General features: G+C 40.1%; 1 protein-coding gene across 21 annotated transcripts in view; it reads right to left on the bottom strand.

Annotated features, from left to right (window-relative positions):
* Positions 1 to 21,943, bottom strand: part of mycbp2 (MYC binding protein 2) — a 221,781-nt gene that overhangs the window by 74,996 nt on the left and 124,842 nt on the right. For 20 of the 21 annotated variants that reach the window (XM_033022978.1, XM_033022959.1, XM_033022965.1 and 17 more), the window contains 14 exons: positions 17,022 to 17,164; positions 16,291 to 16,391; positions 15,968 to 16,186; positions 14,738 to 14,960; positions 11,152 to 11,270; positions 6,869 to 6,956; positions 6,613 to 6,662; positions 6,360 to 6,532; positions 6,116 to 6,260; positions 4,314 to 4,520; positions 2,885 to 2,940; positions 2,675 to 2,790; positions 1,709 to 1,806; positions 1,085 to 1,201 (listed from right to left, as the gene is read on the bottom strand). In XM_033022978.1, the coding sequence (XP_032878869.1) occupies positions 1,085 to 1,201; positions 1,709 to 1,806; positions 2,675 to 2,790; positions 2,885 to 2,940; positions 4,314 to 4,520; positions 6,116 to 6,260; positions 6,360 to 6,532; positions 6,613 to 6,662; positions 6,869 to 6,956; positions 11,152 to 11,270; positions 14,738 to 14,960; positions 15,968 to 16,186; positions 16,291 to 16,391; positions 17,022 to 17,164 (1,855 nt within the window). The remainder of the gene's footprint in view (positions 1 to 1,084; positions 1,202 to 1,708; positions 1,807 to 2,674; positions 2,791 to 2,884; positions 2,941 to 4,313; positions 4,521 to 6,115; positions 6,261 to 6,359; positions 6,533 to 6,612; positions 6,663 to 6,868; positions 6,957 to 11,151; positions 11,271 to 14,737; positions 14,961 to 15,967; positions 16,187 to 16,290; positions 16,392 to 17,021; positions 17,165 to 21,943) is intronic. The other variant, XM_033022977.1, reaches the window with a different exon arrangement.

The raw sequence follows: 21,943 nt of genomic DNA, 5'->3' as shown, positions 1-21,943 counted from the left end.
GCAAGACAATTATCCCAAACATACTGCAAAAGCAACAAAGGAGTTTTTCATAGCTAAAAAATGGTCAATTCTTGAGTGGCCAAGTCAATCACCCGAACTGAACCCAATTTAGTGCCTTTTATATGCTAGGAGAAAACTGAAGGGGACTAGCCCTCAAAACAAGCATAAGCTAAAGATGGCTGCAATACAGGCCGGGCAGAGCATCACCAGAGAAGACACCCAGCAACTGGTGATGTTCTTAAATCGCAGACTTCAAGCAGTCATTGCATGCAAAAGATATGCAACAAAATACTAAACATGATTACTTTCATTTACATGACATTCCTGTGTCTCAAACATTATGGTGCCCTGAAATGGAGGGGACTATGTATAAACACTGCTGTAATTTCTACATTGTGGAAACCAAAATGTATAAAAATGGCCTTTATTAAAATCTGACAATGTGCACTTTAATCATGTGATTTTTTTCTATTACAAATCTCAAATTGTGGAGTACAGAGGCAAATAAATAAATGATGGGTCTTTGTCCCAAACATTATGGAGGGCACTGAATATTAACTTTCCACCGTAATGTTCCTGTGTCTGCCTCTATTTGCAGCTCCAAATAACAGATTGGCATGTAGGACCCAAAAATCAAATAACTTGCGCTTTGGTATCCAACTATACCTACTTATCCAGACTCAATTAGCTGCAACTAATATTTTTGTTGATGGCATGAATGCCAAAGAATATTGGCAAGCTCCTAACCATTCATGGATATGATTCAGTTTTTTTTAAAAATTGACATAAATCAAGTAATTCTTCTAAAACCTAGAACAAATGATTAAAGATGCCCACTTATAGCATTTCCAGACTGTAGCCTCAAAGTTACTTGCATGTGTCAAAGCAAATCAAAAATGAAACTGCATATACAATCTAACTGTTGCTGCAAAAATTACTGAAGCTTGTGATGAAAAAACTGCTCATTTCAATCCACTATTGCAAATGCATTCTTTATTTTGTTTTAAATATTTCCCCAACATTTATGTAGATAAAAAGAAAAAACCCTAGTCTATTAATCCTCCTCTTAAGTAATATTCTTTACCTCATCATTGAAAGTGATGGTTCCATTGACCTTCACTATGCCTATCTGCTCACTTTGGAGAGAAGGATGGCTACGTATACGAAGCCCTGCACTGTCCTTTGTCACAAATCTGCGGACCTGAGAGAAGCAATGAAACAGTAAGACGAAGAAATAAGATAAAAAGCTGTTCAGGTTAAAAGCAACAGATTAAACAAGTAAACTAAAACAGCTGCAGATTAAAAAGCTGACATTGACAGAGAGATTGGTTTGCATTAGGTGTAAGTCACAGAAATTGGCCGCATCTTCGCCATCATTGAAAATTGCTCCAAGGACAATTCTGTTTTATAATAAAGATACAGCAAGCTGAACTGGTATTCCTGGAGTCAACCTGTAAACCTTAAAATTACATGTCATTGTCAAATATTGTCCATTTCCAACACTCAGGAAATTAACTGTATACAAGTGTCATAATTAATCTACAAGATAGTACAATAATTAACAGAAATAAATGAGTATAAATAGTTCTTATACAGGAGTCAGTCTAAAAACATATTCCAATATATTAAATCCACAAACAAGTTACATTATGATGTTTCCATTACATTTGTAAAAAAAAATTATTAAAGTATCAGCTTGGTACTGTACCTTGCTTGGTTGCTGTTCAACCTTAGGTTTGACCATTTGAGAGCCTGGAGGTATCATCCCCTTTGGTGGGTCTTTTACTTCTACTTCTAGACCAGCATCTATCAATTCAGAAAAACAAATTTCATGTAAAACACAGCACATCAAGAAAGAAGAAAAAAAACGTTACTTCTAAAATCCAACTTTTTACATGGACAAATGTTGAGTTTCAAAACGAAGATATTAAACATGGTTTGGTAAAAATTGATTCAATACACAAAATATAGCATTGTAGAATTTCAAAAAAGATCAATCCAAACATTTTAAAGAAGTGTAGCAGTAATCCTTTACTGTGTAAATTCAGATTATGTTATTCTGCAAAATAGAAATTATTAATTGCTATTGACAACAATCATTTCTTGGTTTGTAGATTTGTGCGTTTCAAATGGCTGGGGATTTCCTGTGGAGATTAACCTATGGATAAAGATCACACTTGCAGATGTGCAGATGTCCTGAAGGCGATTCAAAGCACTGACTCCTACCAAGGCAGTGAAGCCTTGATCAGGCTTTCTGCTGGTAAATCCCATCACAAAGACAGTAGATAGCATTGTACAAGCTGGTATCCTTGCATACCAAGATCTGCAGGCACACTGCTGACATATAGCAGTCACAAGATCAGAACATGCACATTCATGGACATTTGTGTAAAAATCCCTAATCGTGCTTACATGGGAAATTTATATCCTGGATGGTACTGTCAGTATTTCCTCACAAAATATACACAATATTTAATTGGACGGTAATGCTATCAAATTTCCAAATGGCTGTGACAAGGAATACAAGGAATCCCAGTGGATCATAAGATTAAATTAATTAAAAGCAATTTTCAAATTTATACAGATGTCATTATGACAAAAAAAATCTGACAAATTCTGAACAATACATATATTTTGGAAATTTCTAATATAAAGTGCAATTCAGTAAGCTCACCTGTTTCAATGCCATCTATTGTGACATGGATAGTATAAAGACCTACAGTTCCAGGTGTCCAGTTTGCGCTGTATGTGCCATCATTATTCGCCCGAATTAACATATTTTCACTTGGCCTAAAAAGGTTAAAGCAAAGTACAAAAAATGTCAGAGGCAACATTTGTTCTGGTGCCAGACGACAAAAATTTTAGGTTTATAATTTTCCTTTACCTTTTAGGTGTGGGAGATGCAAATCGAAGCTCTTCAAATGAATAATTTTCATAAGCCTGCAAAGCGATGATAATATATAAAAGAAATGCAGCCTAAATACATTATGAGAATTCAGGCTTACTGGTATGCCCACCAGACTATGCAAGTAAAATGGGGCAATAGGGTCACAGCCCCATTTGGGGTTAGCAATGGTGTCAGACAAGGGGGAATTTTGTCCCCAGTTATTTTTAATCTCTATATTGATGATCTGTCCAAGCAATTGAAAGCCTGTAATACTGGGTGCATGATTGGTATTACTCTAGTGAACCATATTATGTATGCAGATGATCTTGTGGTCTTTAGTCCATTTAGCGCTGGTCTCCAGCTGCTCCTTACTATATGTTCTGTAAATGGTGTACAACATGATATTAAATATAATGCTGGTAAGAGTGCTGTTATAATCTGTCGAACCAAAGAGGACAAATGTCTAAAATTTCCTGATTTTAAATTGTCTGATAATGATCTTAGTGTCTGTAATAAGGTTAAATATCTTGGACATTTTATTGTCAGAACAAATGACAGATGATGAGGATATTTATAGGCAACGCCGCATGATGTATGCACAAGCAACCATTCTCTTACACAGGTTTAGTGCGTGTACAGATTAAGTGAAGTTGTCTTTGTTCAGAGCATATAGTACACCACTCTATACTGCACACCTATAGTCAAACTACAGAAAAGCAAGCTTACAGAGACTTAAAGTAGCTTAAAATGATGCCATGAGAATATTACTTAAGAGACCTAGATGGTGTAGTGCAAGTGAAATGTTTGTGGCTACAGGAGTCAATACTTTACAATCTGTCTTAAGAAATCTTATGTATACATATATTTGCCGGATTAATTACTCTGAAAATGAAATCATCTTGGCCTTATCAAACATCAGGTTTAGCACTACAGGCTACCAATCCCAGCTGTGGAGACATTGGTATATTTGTCTCGTTGTAGGACACTGATTGTTTTTATTCTTGATCTTAAACCATGTATTGTGCTTTTGTATATAATTTATTGTGCTTATGTAACTAATTTACTGTGATTTTATATGTGGTTTATTGTGCTTTTGTATTCAATTTATTCTATGTAATATTTTGTCTTTTATCTGGACCTAGAGTCTGTAAAAAGAGTAAGAAAGTATAACAAGAGGAAGAAAACTGACTCCACTGGAGATCTGCCTGTTCATTAAATAAAGCTAACAAAAACATGATTGCAACAACATCTTAAAAGGTTTGATTTCCAGTTTAAACCTACAATTGGAGAATTATATCTGAAAGAATTTGATCAACCTGGGTAATATCTGGAGACAGGCATATAAGTTCATAGGCAAAATTCTATATTAGTATATTGGTGAGGAAAATGTCTACATTGAAAGCAAAAAACCCCCCCACAAAATTACCTTCATCATAGTGATTGCTGTATATCGAGCTTCTTTTACTATCATTGGTTCATAGGATACTTCCAGTTTAGGAGACGGCAAACCACCAAACGTCATATCAGTACTTGACGCTATTATTGGTGGGCTACCAGGAAATCGGTGCAATTTTTTAGAATTTTCCTGTTGTACAGATTTCTTTTGAGAGAGAGGGATAGCTTTCACCTCAACCTGCCATAAACAAAAATAAACACTTTAACAGATTTCCCTATAGTTGTTTGATGGAGATGTGTACAAAAAAACCATTAATATAGCAATTAGCTCATTATTGTACAAGGTAAATGTGTATATGATAAAGCATGCTTGTAAGATGACATTCTTTTTATCGGAACTTAATATAACATATTGAGTAACCACATGGTGTTTCCACTGGTGGGAAATTCTAGGACCAGAGGTCATAGCCTCAGAATTAAAGGACGTTCCTTTGGAAAGGAGACCAGGAATTTCTTTAGTCAGTGTGTTTAATCTGTGGAATGCCACAGAAGGCTGTGGAGGCCAAGTCAACGGATATTTTTAAGGCAAAGATAGATAGATTCTTGATTAGTACAGGTATCAGGTGTTATGGGGCGAAGGTAGGAGAATGGGGTTAAGAGGGAAATATAGATCAGCCATGATTGAATGACCTAATTCTGCTTCTATGGTGGTCTGCTGATAGTACATTTTCATTTTACTGAGGGGAAATTCAAGAGACAGGACAAAATTAAACATAGTAGAAAAAAAAATAGGACTTCCCTTCTTCCACCTCCTCTGCCTCAATCCCCAGTGTTAACTTTGAATATAATTTTTCTTTAACAAAATGTGTCAAAGCAGCCATGTGGAAACCTCAATTTGGAAAAGTTAATTGTATTTAAATAAGTCTGATACATTTAAGGCCCAAATGATTCCATAGCATATTACAAAATACAACTCATTCACCCTTCCAAACCAGAGATGAACATTAGCACCTGTTTAGTCACCTAGAAAGCAAAGTGTTTTTAGGTAATCTGTTATTTTTTTAATTCATCTCACTCCAATCAATAGAATGAAATATTTGAGTGTGCAGCAAAGAACTGCAGATGCTGGTTTAAATCAAAGGTAGACACAACATGCTGGAGTAACTCAGCAGGATAAGTAGCATCTCGGGAGAGAAACCTAAAATTAGCTGGACATCAGTCTGAAGAAGGGTCTCAATCCGAAACGTCACCCATTCCTTCTCTCCAGAGATGCTGCCTGTCCCGCTGAGTTACTCCAGCATTTTGTGTCTACCTTCGAAATATCTGAGTAGCTGGGTCAGTCAGAAAACAGGCTCATATCTCATATTCTTTATTGCCCTTTTCTCATTTCAAAGTGATTTTAAGATGACACGTCATGTGGATTCAGTTAATTCTGATACAAATATTTTGAGCAAAGATAAAGCTAAACTTAAGTCCCGATCAAGCTCAAATAAGTGTAATAGAAATGAGATGATTTCCAAAAGCAAGACCATTTGAAAAATTCAATTCAAAATTACTAAATTGTGTAATGTTTATCAAAATTTATTCCCTAGGTTTTCTTTGCACGGTACACCGAATGAAAGAAATGTATCCTTTGTTAAAAATGCATTAGCTGCATTTTCCCTAATCATGTCTCAAAGTAATAACTGAAATGTTCCTTTATTATAATAATTTCACCTATGGTGAATGTTCCAAACCCATCCAAAACAGACATTTTTAATCCTATACAGTTTGAGTTTACAAAATATGATGGTCCGTTTGTTCTTAGTCACACATTTCTTGAGTGTTTTATACCTTGAGATTTGGAACATGAACTACATCTCCATATTGGTCCTTAGTCTGGATTGTAATGGTGGCAGGCCAGCCACACTTAATATAATCTTTATTCAATATCAGTGAAGTTTTCTGGGGATCTGCATAGGAATCCGGTTGAAGCCACCTGACAACGGAAGACAGCAAATTAAATTATGTGTTATATATTTTAATAAAGGCATGAAATTTAAGATCTCAGATTTAAATGTTTTGATGTACATAATACCTTGCAAGCCGTCCACCACTAGAGCTGGGTATACAGGCAATGAAGTCCTCCAAAAATGAATGTTCATTGCTCTGCAGATGGAGGGGAAGATTACCATCAAGTGCCTCCAAAATAGTTGGTGCATGCGACAAAGCAAGACCCTTTCCTAGTAATCCAGCGTGGTTTTTGCAGACCTAATAAAAAGGAAATATGTGAGAGCAAAAAAAAAAAATGAAAACTATCAATAATTTAACTATAGCAATTGAGAGCTTACCTGCAAAGCTGATTCCTCAAGAATTTCAAGGTCTTCCTCTACTTCATTGCCTGTCCAAAAACACTTAATTTGAATGCAGTGCAACTTTGCTAAAAACATAGCATTTTTGACCAATAGTAAAACATATAGTACATATTACAGGGTAGCAAATATATAATTGATCCATAAATAATCATTAATCCATTAATAAAATAAGAATTATGGGCAAACTTTCACTAAAATAAATTTGTGACCAGCCAAAAGTAAACATCCATACCAACAGGAAGTGCAAGATCTTTTTTCATTAGTGATGCTGCACACATACTTCCAAGGTATGCCAATTCCTTCTCTAGTTGTAGGATGCTCTGAAAAACAAATATACTTTTGTACCATTTTAGTTTTAGCAAAATTAAAATTGGAGAAACATGGAGAAATGTTTGACCTGGGCTTATAAAAATAAGCAAAGTCAATGGTTCAATTTCCCCAGGTGTTAGACGGTTTATGATGACCGAGTTCAGGTTACAAGTTAGAATCAGAAACTTCATCCCAAATTATTTTAATTAGATTAGCTTGGATTTGGTCTTAAACCTTGTGGCAGAAGTGGGAAACTATCCCATTCTTAGTTGATGTGGTCATTAAATTAATAATTGCTTCACTACAACTAGTTGCAAGGGCCAGAATACAAATAAGACATTTTTTAATCTATTTTAAATGTAACACCACAAAACTGCTTTGTTTTATGGTGTTGATGAGGTGATGGGCCATCAAATTGAATCTAACAAATTTCCTCTCCAATGAAATCACCTTAGTATTTCCAGAATTTACCCATTTATTTAAGATTTATTGCTTCTGCAGTGTTATTTTTTGGGGGGGGATGCAAGGAGAATTCTCTGCCCTTCTTTGAAGATGGCAATAATTTTCTTGTTAAAAAACAAAAATGGTTTCAATTAATGTCGTACGAGAAAACAGCATTTTCAATAGGTTCTGCCCTTAAAATTTATTTAGAAAATATCGTAGGTGTATCCAGGACCATGATTTGCAATCTTTACAATTACTGTGCATCAGGTTCAATTTAGTTATATTTTGATCATTCATAATGCATGATAGTTGATGAATGAATGGCTGAAGATTTAAAAAAAAATCAGAACTGTTCTGCTGGATTCCTTGCTACTTTACGCAAGAAAGCAAATATTTTGCAAACCTAGATCGAGAACAAAGCATGGGCTGATGGGTCTTATTAATACATCATGTTGGTATACCAAGCTCAAGGACATCCTTTGTTCACATTGAACAGAAAAGGTCCATTGAAAGTGTGCATGCCAAAATTTCTTCAAATGTCAAAATTGCACATGACCTATTTTTAACTACAAGTTCATGACAACTGCTGGGACCAAGTGATCCAACCAAGAGTGTCTAATAAGCAACACCTTCTGAAGCTAACGCATATCTTTAATTTGATGAAAATTTCCTGCAGATCTAACATTGTATTGTGCTGTGAATTACAGAACCTTAAACCTGGAAGAACATCAATGGTGCATCTGTGGAGGGAAATGGGCAGTTGACTGTCGACTGCTTTGAATCGAGACTCTTAATCTAGACTGGATGAGGAGTCCCAACTCAAAATGGCAATTGTGTTGGAAGGAATTGCAGATGCTGGTTAAAACTGAAGATAAACAGAAAATGCTGGAGTAACTGCCAAAATGGCAATTGTCTATTTCCTTCCATCGGTGCTGCCTGACCTGCAGAAATCTTCCAGCTGCTTTCCCGTATTTACAATCCCTCGAGCCAACAGAATCTTAAAGTCAAGTAATTGCTTTGCTGCAGAAAACCTGAAGCCCATGTTATTTCAATGCTATCCAAATGTTCAGTGGAAATATGAGAACAAAATGCAAGGTGATAAAAACCCAGACGATTAACATAAAGAAACCCCACAACACATTTTTAGCAAATGCTGAATTCAGCATATGTCAAGAATTTCACGTAAACGGAACATTCTTTAGGGTCAATTTCCATGCTGTGTTTAGACTGAAGCAAGGACCAGGTATCAAGTAAAGGATGGCGAAACTTGCCAATTACAGACATATTAGGGAGGAGCATTTTCCACTCTTTTGTGTTAAAGTCCCCACCTTTGCCTCCCACCTCTCAATCGATCATAAAAAGAAATAGCGATTCTTTTGAAATCCAACAAAGATGGATCCAATCATTTGCAACAACTGTCAGAATTCAACTCCCATAATAAAACATGGCTCAGTTTCATTTGCTTCAGTAATGATCAGTTTTTCACCAGTTGCTTACTAATTATGGAAATCACAAGACCAATTCTCATCTGCCTGCACATAATTCATATCCCACCATATCCATATGCCTATTCAAATGTCTCTGTAATACCACTATCGTATCTGCCTCAACCACTAGTCCCGGCATCGCATTCCAGCACTCACCACCCTCTGGGTAAAAAAACCTCCCCTTTAAATTTTTTCCCTCTCACCTTCAAGCTATGCCTTCTATTATTTGATATTTTAAATATGCTACTATTAAGACTCCCCACATCCTCCAATTCAAGTTTGTCCAACCTCTCTCTGTAGCTAATACCCCCTAGTCCAAGCATAATTCTGATAAACTTCCTCTGCACCGTTTACAAAGCCTCCACATACCTCCCGTACGGGGGCAGCCAGAACTGCACACGTCAATCTAAATGTGACTTAACCAAAGTCCTATAAAGCTGCATCATCAATTGCTGATTCTTATACTCAATGCCCCGATCAATGAAACTAGGCATACCATACACCTTCTTTACCACTCTAGAATGCAAGCATAACATATCAGGAGTATTTTATTGTCATATCCCAAATCAGAACAAGTCCCAAGTGCAATATGGGCAGTCCGTTGGGGTTCAGTGTTCAATAGACTGATCGTTATTGGGAAGAAGCTGCTCCTGAACCCGGACATTACTTTTCAAGCTTCTAAGCATTCTTTCCGATGGCAGGGGTGAAATAAGAGGATACCTTCTTTACAACTCTAAGATGCATTGGTTCCATGGTTACTTGGTTGTTGAATTGAAAACTGGGCTCGAAGTCAAGGGGGGAAGTTTACAGTGAAAGGCAAGATTCTTAAGGGCCTGTCTCACTTGCCGATTTTTTCGGCGACTGTCGGCATAATTGACTGACGTATAATGTCACCGAAAAATACGCGGCGGTGACGTGGCATGACGTATGACACGCGGTGTTTTTTCAAGCGTCGCCGCTGGATTTTGAAATGCTCAAAATCTTTTGTCGGCATTGATATGACGCCTGCAAAATCACCAAGTGGGACAGGCCCTTTAACTTGCATTTATGTATGGAGGGATCTTGGAGTCCAAGTCGATAATTCCGTGAAAGTGGCAATACAAATAGATAGAGTGGTAAAGGTGCATGTTATGCTTGGTTTTATTAGTTGGAGCATCGAGTATAAGATTCTGGAAGTCAAGTTACAGTTTTATAGGAATTTTGTTACGTTGCATTTAGACTATTATGTGTAGATCTGGTCATCCATTGAAGGAAGGATGTGGTGCCTTTAGAAAGGGTCCAGATCAGTTTCAGCAGAATGCTGCTGGATTGGAGAATATTTGCAACAAAGGTAAATTGGACAAACTTGGATAGTTTCTCTGGGATTTGATGCGCGCTCATTCCAACTGTGGGTTTCAGAGAGTCAGAAGTCGGTGCTTCTTTGCTGTCAACGCTCGCTCCTGGGCGAACGCGTCTTGCCTTAGCGGCTTTAAACGGCTGTTGTCAGCTGGCAGTTATCAACGGCTGTTGATACCGCTATAGGATCTTTGCTCTCTACCCGTCACAGGGGACGATAGTCTGTCCACCCCCCTCCCCCTCTGTCACACTGGCGGAAGCCACCATCGGCTGGTCCCCCCGCTGCTTTTCACCGTCCTTAGATCGCTCCGTGCCTAGCTCAGGCTGTCGACCCGTCCCTCTCCTATCTCTCCCCCCTCCCCCTCTCTCTCCCCCCTCTCTTCCTCCCCTCCCTCTCTCTCCCCCTCCCTCTCCCCCAACCCCCTGCGTTCCCCACCTTCCCTCCCCTAAACCCCCTTCCCCCTCCACACCTTTCCCTCCACCCCTCCCCTACCCTCCACCTCTCCCCCTCCTTCCCCCCCCCAGCCCCTCTCTCTCCTCCAATCTCTTGCTCCCTTCCTCCCCCCCTCACCCACCCTCCCTCTCCACCTCCCCTCCACCCCCCTCTCCCTCTGTCTCTTGCCCTTCTGTCTCTGTCTCTCCCCATTCTCCCTCTGCCTTCACTCTCTACCCCCCCTCCCCTCCCTCTCTAGACGCCCCTGCGAGTTGGGGGCTATGTGTCAGTGGATAGGGTGGTTATGGGGTAAAAGGAGCAAAGTAATAATATTAATATAATATCAAGGGGGGTAGTTAGCGTTTGTGCCGGGGGGTTGTTTGTGTGATGCCGCATGCCGCCCCCTCCCCCCCCCCCCCAGCCCACCCCCTCCCCCGCAACCACACGTTGGGGGAACAGACCCAACGGGTCTGCACTTGGTCTAGTACATTACAAAAATAAAATTACCTCATCAAGTCCAGGACTGAATTCGTAACCCACAACAACACACTTGAAACCATAAAAACAGGCCTTTTCATCCTTCACGTAGTCTGATGCAGTCTCCAAAGAAAAGATGGCATCATTTCCTAAAAAAGATCCATTTTAAATTTTAATCTCAAAAGCCAAAATTCCAGCAGTAGCTACATGCATCACACGGCATGCAAACATTACTTTTCATAATTTGAAATTTCAGCTTCATTTGTTTTCACTGCTCGATTTCTCCAAAGTATTTTCAATTTCACAAAGCTGCAGAGGGAAAATGTGCCTAAAGACATATAGCACAAGTTAAAATATGAGCTCTGCACACACATTTCTCACAATGTTTAAACTTAACTGCTGGGATCCATGAAGAGGATATGAAGAATTTAGAATAATGATGATCATGACTGCATATTCAAAATACTCAAGGCAAAAGATTGAGTCTGATCTTATTACACTTTACTTAATGGCTGTGCATTACAGTAGAAATTATAACCTCCACATAAAGTACATAATCAGTTTGCCTTCTCCTTTTATATTTCTCCTATTCATATTTTCTTTGTACTGCCAACTATAAAATTGTCTTTCCCGTTTCCTTTCTATGGCATTTTTCTTCCACTCTTCCACATGTTCATAGGTAAGGCTCAGATTTTTGAAGGGGTGCCAAAGAGAATTAGCAAAGGCAATGATATAGATACCATCTGCATGGAATTTATCAATGACTTTGACCAGGACGCATGGTAGGTTCGTTTGGAAGGTTAGATTACATTGGTTCCAAGGTGAGCTAGCCAATTGGATGCAAACTTGGATGGTGGAAAGAGTTAGATGGTGGTTGTGGATGGGCAAATCATCAGTTGGAGGCTGTGACCAGTGGTGAACCATAGAGACTAGTACTGGGTTCACTGTTGTTTATCATCTATATTAACAATCTGGATGGCAATGTTAAATTTGCGGATTACTCCAAAATTAATGGTGTAGTGGACAGTGAAGGCTATCTCAGATTACACCAGGATTCACAGTGCCCTCCATAATGTTTGGAACAAAGACCCATCATTTATTTATTTGCCTCAAATTGTACTCCACAATTTAAGATTGGTAATAGAAAACATCACATGTGGTTAAAGTGCACATTATCAGATTTAATTAAAAGATATTTTTATACATTTGGGTTTCACCATATAGAAATTACAGCTGTGCTGTACATAATCCCCACATTTCAGGGCACCATAATGTTTGGGGGACATGGCTTCACAGGTGTTTGTAATTGCTCAGGCATGTTTAAATGCCTCCTTAATGCAGGTATAAGGGAGTTTTCAAAACCTAGTCTTTCCTCCAGTCTTTCCATCACCTTTGGAAGCTTTTAATGTCGTTTATCAACATGAATTTAGGAGATTGAGAGGGGATCTTATAGAAACGTACAAAATTCTTATGGGGTTGGACAGGCTAGATGCAGGAAGATTGTTCCCGATGTTGGGGAAGTCCAGGACAAGGGGTCACAGCTTAAGGATAAGGGGGAAATCCTTTAGGACCGAGATGAGAAGAAACTTTTTCACACAGAGAGTGGTGAATCTCTGGAACTCTCTGCCACAGAGGGTAGTTGAGGCCAGTTCATTGGCTATATTTAAGAGGGAGTTAGATGTGGCCCTTGTGGCTAAAGGGATCAGGGGGTATGGAGAGAAGGCAGGTACGGGATACTGAGTTGGATGATCAGCCATGATCATATTGAATGGCGGTGCAGGGTCGAAGGGCCGAATGGCCTACTCCTGCACCTATTTTCTATGTATCTATGTATCTATGAGGGCCAATGTTGTGCCAATGAAAATCAAGGAAGCCATTATGAGACTGAGAAACAAGAACAAAACTGTTGGAGACATCAGCCAAACCTTAGGCTTACCAAAATCAACTGTTTCGAACATCATTAAGAAGAAAGAGAGCATTGGTGAGCTTACTAATCGCAAAGGGACTGGCAGGCCAAGGAAGACTCCACAGCTGATGACAGAAGAATTCTAAAATAAAAAATCCCCAAACACCTGTCCAACAGATCAGAAACAGTCTTCTGGAGTCAGGTGTGGATTTGTCAATGACCACTTTCCGCAGAAGATTTCATGAACAGAAATACAGAGGCTACACTGCAAGATGCAAACCACTGGTTAGCCGCAAAAATAGGATGGCCAGGTTACAGTTTGCCAAGAAGCACAAAAAATGGCCTTTAGTAAAATCTGACAGTGTGCACTTTAACCACATGTGATTTTTTTTTGTATTACAAATCTCAAATTGTGGAGTACAGAGGCAAATAAATAAATTATGGGTCTTTGTCCTAAACATTATGGTGGGTACTATAGATGAACTGGATAAATGAGCCAAATGGCAGCTGGATTGAACTTTTACAAGTGTGATGTGTTATATTTGATAACAAGCACATGCACGATAAATCGTAAGGCCTTGAAGAACTTTGTAGAACAGAAACACCAAAGACACCATGCACAGTTGCCTGAACCTGGTGACATGGGTAGATGCTATGGCCAAAGTGGCACACGTATCTTTATCAGTCAATTCACCATTGATGTGTGCTGAACATCACCACGCACCTGTACAAATTGTTGGTGAGAGCACACTTGGAGTACTATGCACATTTCCAGTCACTTAGCAAAGGGAAAGATATCATTAAGCTGGAAAGGGTACAGAAAATATTCACAAGGTTGTTACTGGGATTTTCTTTATTCAGACCTGCCAATGGCATTTCATGAACCATTTTGCCCCTTCCCATTGCCTATTTAAGTTATTTCCTCAATAGCCCTGTCTAATTTCATCTTTCTAAACCTTATACATTTTCCTTATTCTTTTTGACCAAATTTACAACCTGTCTGAACATCCAAGGTTCTCTTACCTTGCCATCACTATCATAAACCTCCTTCCTGGAACATTCTGATCCTGAACTCTGATTAGCTGGTTTTTAAACAAGTCCCACATTTGATGTAGACTTTGAGTAAGCTTCTCCCAATTTACTCTCCCTGTTGTAATGCAGTAATTTGCCTTGCCCATAATTTAGTACTTTTCACCAAGGTCCGGACATACCCTTATTCATAACTATCTTTAACCTTATGGAGTTGTGATAACCATTCCCCAAATGCTCTTTCTCTGAAACACAAGTCACCTGGCCAAGCTCGTTTCCCAATACAAGATCTCGTCCCTCTTTTGCTGAGCATTAATGCAGAATAAGTCCAGAACCATTATGAAACTATTGACGTCATTCTGGACCCAAAAACTTAAAATTTCTATTGTTGGTAACAGATATCACTCAAGCAATATTAAGTAACACTCCGGTCTAGCCAAAAGTAGTCTCACCTTATGCAGTAGGCCTGAGAATCAGTTAATTTGCAAAAACTGAATTCCACAGGATATTATTTTCTTTTTGATGAAAAGCCTCCTGAAGCTTCAACCTGCAAGTGAAGAAATTACCCACCACATACAGAATTATCACCCTCTATAGCAGGTCCAATATAGAAATGATATATTTTAATTAGGTTTCCATATTTTAATAAAGCATATGCAACACTTGTTTTCTTCCTTATACCTGGTAAAACAAGGACTGTGGCCGGCCATCCGATGGAACCCGAAAATTTCTTTAATTCTATCCATGAATTAAGAACTTCATGACTTGAATTCTTAGACCCAAATCCTGAACTTTGGAAAGCTTTATTTGGAATCAGCAAACGGAGGACATCCTCTGGCTGTGCAGTACCACACAATGGGTCAAACTCAACAGTCATCCACCTCACACAATCTGGGAAAGTTACCTAAAAAGAACAAATACACTATTTTGATCTCCAAAGCAGCAGCTATTTAAAGGGTCCTTACTTAGATCAGAATTTCAATAGAACTCAAAAACATTAAAACAGGTTTGAACAGTCTCATTATTAATTCACAATGTAAAATTAACTTTTCAGCACATTTTTTACAGGTTAGAAGAACAATGACAATGAGCAGAAAACAAGAACAATGTATGTAAAACATACCCACTTCTCTAAAGTATTATTTGCAGTACCTTGAACACAATGCAACTAACCTGATCATCTCAGGCATATTCCGTTACTTTCTCCCACTTTTTTCCCCTCGAACTTTGTGAATTTTCTGCTTGATATATTTAACCCTACATCTGAAGAAGGGTCTCGACCAGAAACAGGGTCGCCTATTCCTTCGCTCTACAGATGTTGCCTCACCCGCTGAGTTTCTCCAGCATTTTTGTCTACCTTCAATTTTTCCAGCATCTGCAGTTCTTTCTTAAACATCTTCTAAAATACAATTGCTGGATTAATATTTTTAGCAGTAAAAACTTAGGATGAGGTGATCCTGTGATTTCATCCTCTTTACCTTAGGATCTTGGTTAATCCTTTATCTCAGCTCCTTTTCCTTGAAATTCCTATTTTACTTACTTCCCTCAGTATCTATAAATCTATTTTTAGCTCAGAATATGCTCAATGACTGAGCAGTTAAGATTTGCAGAAATGATTTTAGAAGATTCACTAATCTCAGTGATGAAATGTCTCAGCATTAAATGTATGACCGCCTACCATGATATCGTGATCCCTGGCTCTACTCTTGAGCCAGCAGCAGTCAATACTATTTAAAATGCAATATTCACCATTCAGTCAGCTCAGTACTTATAGATCTCATTTTAGAAACTGACCATTTCTTAAAGAGGGATCTTCACTATAAGCTGTTTTAATTATTATTATCCCAAATGTGAAGGGTACAAATTTTGTCGTTACTATATGTAAAAAAACTGATTTAGCTTAGTATGTACCTTTAATTGACTGACACTTGCAGGTTTGTAAGGATGGTCACTCTCCACCGCAGCATAATGATTAGAAGTAGTACAAGCTGATAGACCTTGGTCAGGCTGGTTGCCTGTTGCGCTGTCTGTTGACTGATTTGGATTGAAGGCAGGAGGAGCATATTTCTGATTTAATGTTGCAACTGGAGGCAAAAGTTCATGTACAAGACCAAAAACTTCAACTGCAGCCTATTCAGAGAAAAAAAACATGATAGTTTGTCGAACAAACAAAATAATTAAATGGATAATCACATTGATCAAACCAGCAATAAAATTGATAAACCAAAACTTACTTTTGGTACACTGGCAGCAACTGGTGCAATGTAAGCCAAAATAAGTGGAAGCAGCATTGATAACAGGCTGGACGAGCTGAGTAATTCTGGAATATCTTCAGCTGAATAAAAGTAAAAACTACTTTACCAATTATTATAGTTGCGAGCAAAACATGAGTGTATTGACGTAAAGATATTACATAGAATGATAATTGTTACATAAAGCTGCAGGTTCGTGCTTCTCAGCAGTCTGCACCAATTTGTTACGTTTAATAAAAAGCTACAGCCTTTTAGCTATTGTATCATAGATGTTTTACTGTTGAATTCAAAAGTGGCTCAAGTTAAACTGAGCCCTCATAACTCTTAATTGCAGAATCAAAGTAAACTGAGATATGAGATAAGTGGAAGAGACGCTTCAATTAGCTTTTATGCCAAACAAATTTAAATTTTGCTTATTTTTTGCTTATCTGCAGCTGAGATAGACAATTTGTTCCCTATATTTTGTCCTTACTTTTCTGAAGAAAATGTGCAAGGATTTACAGTTCAATAAATATCAATAAACATCAGTCCAGCACCATTAATACCAGCATAATAATTCTAACCTGTTCGATTTGAGTTACTCTTCCCAACTACACCAGTTCCTTCAACAGCACAGACATAGTAACTATGTTGTAAGTTGAATATGATCTGCATTTTACATTTCAATTTTACTTTGATTGAAATTGCCAATTTAAAGAAAAGACAATTTTTACCATCAACAGCCAGAGCTCTATGCAACAAATCCTTAGCTGCATAAACAACTGCAGACACAACGGAGAGGGCTCTGCTGCAGTTTTTATCTTCCTCATTTGCTTTGCTAAGCAGTTGTGATTGCAGATCTCCATCAAACTCACTCCTGCAAGTTAAAATAACATATATTAATGGTATGAAATACCTCTTTATATATGATCTATTATGCACTGTAATTAAAAAAATGTTTAGATAAGCTGTCCTATTCAAAACAAAAGCTAACCGGGCACCATACGTAGAAAAACCCCCAAAATCAAAATGTATACACAGAAAGAAAAAACAACACTGTATTCATTGCTAACAACCTAACAACCACAGTCTGGATTTGATATCTCTAGTTTTACCCCACCCCCAGACCAAATGATATTGACAGAGTATAAGTAGTTAGTAAAAAAGGAAATCCATGAACATTGGGAGACAAAAATCCTTGCCAGAATCTCACTTTTTTTTTTTACTAATCAACCATTCATACTGCAAGTGGTTTTCCACTATTGCTGTGTTTTTTCAATTGGCTTCCTGGAGGTCAACCACAATATTTTATAATAATAATAATAATAACAAATTTTATTTTCGGGCGCCTTTCAAAGTCTCAAGGACACCTTACAAAAATTAACAGAAGAAAAAAAAACATATAGTCGGAGTAAAATAAATAATAAGGACATCACCAATACACAAATTAAAGACAGAAATCGCTCCAAAGACAAAAAAATCAAAAAACACAATGTGAAGAGAGAGCAGCGGCAGCTAAAGCGCGCCAGCGTCCACTCTCCCTTCCGACAGCCATCTTGGACACAGACTAACATGTTAACTTACACACACAAAAAAATCATCCCCCCACAGTGGATACCACTGTGGGGGAAGGCACAATGTCCAGTCCCCATCCCCAGTTCACATAAAGTCAGGCCTATTGAGGCCACCGCTATTGCCTCTACGGAGGCCCGATGTTCCTGGCCGTTTTGGCCGGGTGGTGTTGCCCCGGCGTCGGGAGAGTCCTCACAGCGGCTGGGCCACCTGGAACAGCCGCTTCCTAGCTGGGGACCGCGGCTTCCGAAGCCGACAAGGCCGCGCCGGGTTGGAGCTCCCAGGCTCCCGATGTTAGAGTCGGCGCCGCCCGCTCCGCTCCGCAGACACGCAGCCCGGAGGTGTTGATCTCGGCGGTCAAAGCTCACCGGAGCTCCAGCGCGTCAATGCAGCGCGGCGACCCAGGCAAGGCATCGCCCGCTCCGCTCCGCGATAGCGCTCCAGCGCTGTGCCGCCAACGAAGCCGAGGTGCTGGGCGGTCCCCGCCAGGAAACAGCGCTCCACGCCCGCTGGTAGGCCACGAGGACGGGTCGACGGGGCAGCCCTGAGAAAAAGCTGCCTCACCGACTTATCAACAGAACAAGACCAAAACCAGTATTTTACTTCGGAGTCACGTGAGTGACTACGTGAAGAAGGGCCGTCCATCTGCGTGCGCGTCATTACGTCTGAACGCAACACGCACGACGGACTGGCAGGCACTATGTCCTCCCAGCCGTCGGGATGAGCAGGTAAGGAGAGTTGAACTACTTACCTGCGTTCTTTCGGGCTTGAAGCTTTTTGTAGTTTTCAGAGCCCATGATGTCGAGGAGACGGCCTGCGGGGATGTCGGCCGCAGCATTCCAAGTAGCGGGCGACGGTCTTGTTCCCGACATTAGCGCCGACAGCAGAATCGGCAGGAGACTTTGCGCGGGAGCAGGAGCTCCATGGTTGTCCTGCGGGACGTAATACCACCCGCAAGTCTAACAAACCCGTTGACTCGGATGAGTCCGGGGAAGAGGGATACCCTCCCTCAACGGAGAGCGTCTGAGGACGACTCTCCCACATGGAGCAACCTATGGAGAAGTTGCTCCAACAATGATCTGCTCCAAAGGAGGGAGCAGTATCAGCCCGGCCTACAGCAGTGCCGGTGCCGGGAGCCTCGCACATGGGGCAGCCCAATGTCTTCCCCATTGGAGGGGGAACTACATATGGAAGAAACCACTCTGAATCAGAGTACAAAAGAAGAGGGGGGGAAACCTTCCCAGGGACAAGCAGAAGAAAGGAAGTAAGTAAGTTTTACTTATATTGCACTGTTTAAATCAACACCAAAATGTTTTATATAAAAGGAATAATAAGCTTCCATACAAAAAACAGAAAATAAGTACTTCTGCAATCATCCAGGTTCCACTGGGTGCTTCCCTGGATGGAATCTAGCTATTGACAGCCCGGGTATTATGGAGAACCCGCAGGCAGCTGCACCTGTTTTCAGGGCTGCACAAATGTCTCCTGCTCTGAGGAGAGGAGCATTCATGGTCGGTTTTAGTCTGACCCAAAGCTAGAACCTCATTTAGGTCCACTGGAAGGGCCATGTCAGCACAGGTATCCTCAGGGGCCTGCGGCAGCACCTGTTTTCAGGGCTGCCTACGAATCTCACTCTCAGTGGAGAGGAGTGTGAGTAATCAGTAGGTAACTGATCTCGAATTTAAAGTATGAACATACTGAAGCACATGCATATGGCCTCAAGAGCCAGCAGTTGGCAGAATATCCGCATGCTACAATGCCGGCAAGGGAGCGCTATCAGCCGCCGAATCCTCTCTTCAGGTAAGACTAGAAGAAGGAAGCAAAAACTGTCGGACCAATCAAGGTACCAACGACAAGCAAATCATCAGTAGGCGGCAACACACCCCACACCTCCATAGGGGGTAAGCGGTTCACTGAATCCGGCGGTAGCTTGAAAGCTGGGCACGGAAATATGATCAGAGTCGTCTTTCAAGGCAGACTCAAAATAATGGCCAGAATTGTCCTACAAGGCAGGCTCAGTATGATGAGGTTTTTCAGACCAGACCCAAGCAGAGGTCAGGAGAAACATGGAATCCACACTCCCTACCAATGCTACTCCCAATCAAGGAGAGAAAAGGAATCCGCATCAGGAGCCTTTGGGCTTACCACAAGACCACCGATAGCCATGGAGGTAGGTGGGTCTGGGTTTACTGAAACAAGTGATTGTGGACCAGTTACATGTTGGTAATTTACTCTTGTGATTATTTTTACTGCACAACACACATAGGTTCCAAGCAGACTTGGAACTTGGACTGGAGTTGTCTTCGAGGCAGGCCCAGTAATTTTGGGCAGGATTGCCATTCAGGACATGTGACAGATGGAGGATGTCACTTCATCCAGGTTTAACTCATTTGTGCAGTACAGACGTTTAGAAACAATAATTTTTGTTACGGCCTAACTACTGTTTTATAGGAGCTTCCTATAAAATGGTCACATGGCATGCATCGACCTCAAAGATGCATACTATTCGCTGTCTATTCACTAGGAACAGGAGATATTTGAAGTTTAACTGGATGGCATGGATCTGCCAAATGGGTTGACATCAGCTCCTAGACTAAACTACGGAAACCAATTCTGGGTCTACAAAGGTCTCAGAGCCACATAGTAATGGCATATTTGGACAATTTCATTTTGGAGTCACCAAGAATTGGCAGAAGCATCAGTCAAAGCAAACCAAAACCCTGTTTGATAGAATTGGTTACCTCATCCATCCAGTTAAATCAAAATTGACACCTACAAGGGTAATTGATTACCTAGAATTTACTATCAAAAACAGTAAATATGTTGGTGACTTTGCCTAGGGGCAAACGACTATATTTATCAAGCCTGCTATGACCTGATAGTCAAATACTAGCCATCTATCAGGCAAACAGCGAGTGTAATTGGCAAATAGTAGCTGCATTTCCAGCAGCACGTACGAGCCTTTGCATTACCAGAATTTACAGCGAGCAAAGGAACGAACACTCAGATTCCATGCAGGCCAAATTGGCAAAACTATGGATTGCCAGCAGAGGCCATTGTTGAATAACTATGGTGGATAACGAACGTGAGAAAGCTCAAGCTAATTTTGCTTGAAAGCCATCTAGGGTTCTTCAGACCTATGCAAGCGGCTAAGGATGGGGAGCCACAAACACAGTCTAGAGCTGTGGGGGCAGATGGAATGAGCAGGAGTCTGTAATTCCCCAACACATGGAATCAATTACCCAGAATTGTTGGGGGCACAATTTGGACTCAAGGTTTCTGTAGCAATATGCAACCGGTGCTTGTTCAAATTCAGATTGATAACACCACTGCGGTGGCACATATCCATTAACAAGGGTGGTGTAAAATCTGTATCTTACGACAGTTTGTCGAACCTCATTTGGCACTGGTGTGTCAAGAGGAATATTTGGGAAATCTACAGGTAGATATAACGCGGTGACAGATGCTGGATCATGAATGTTTAATAACAACACAGAATGGAAATAACGAAATAACTACACGATTTGGCATACCAGATATTGATCTGTTTGCATCTAGACTAACCATCAGTTACCCAGATATGTGTCCTGCAAAGTGGATGCTTTCTCCCTCAATTGGGGAGGATTGTTTATGTATACTTTCCGCAAATTTGTCTCACAAACCGATGCTTGACCAAAATCAAGCAAGACAAAGCCACAGGCATATTGTTAGTGCCAGATTGGCCTACTCAAGCCTGGTTCCCAAAAAATTTGGGAACTATACTCCAGCCAGTTATGGCTGTGCCCAAGAGCAGGGACCTCCTAGTGAACCCAGTTACAGGGAGTAATCATCCACTACACAAATGTATTAACTTGTTGGTCTGCAGATTCTGAGGAGGCCATTTCAAGGCATAGGACTGTCCGAACAAATACAACACAGTTCGGATAACGGATGTCTTGGAGTTCCTATCAACTTTGTACCATAACTATAAACAAAGTTATAGTGCAATCTATAGTGCCAGAGGCGCACTCTCCTCCTAGCTGATGCTGGAAGCAGGGCACGGGTCGATAGGAACGCACCCCTTTACAACAAAATTCATGAAGGG

The sequence above is a fragment of the Amblyraja radiata genome, chromosome 6 (assembly GCF_010909765.2).
Source record: "Amblyraja radiata isolate CabotCenter1 chromosome 6, sAmbRad1.1.pri, whole genome shotgun sequence".
NCBI classification, from domain to species: Eukaryota; Metazoa; Chordata; class Chondrichthyes; order Rajiformes; family Rajidae; genus Amblyraja; species Amblyraja radiata.
The sequence above is the reverse complement of the archived record's forward strand: the minus strand, read 5'-3'. Positions and strand labels throughout refer to the sequence as shown.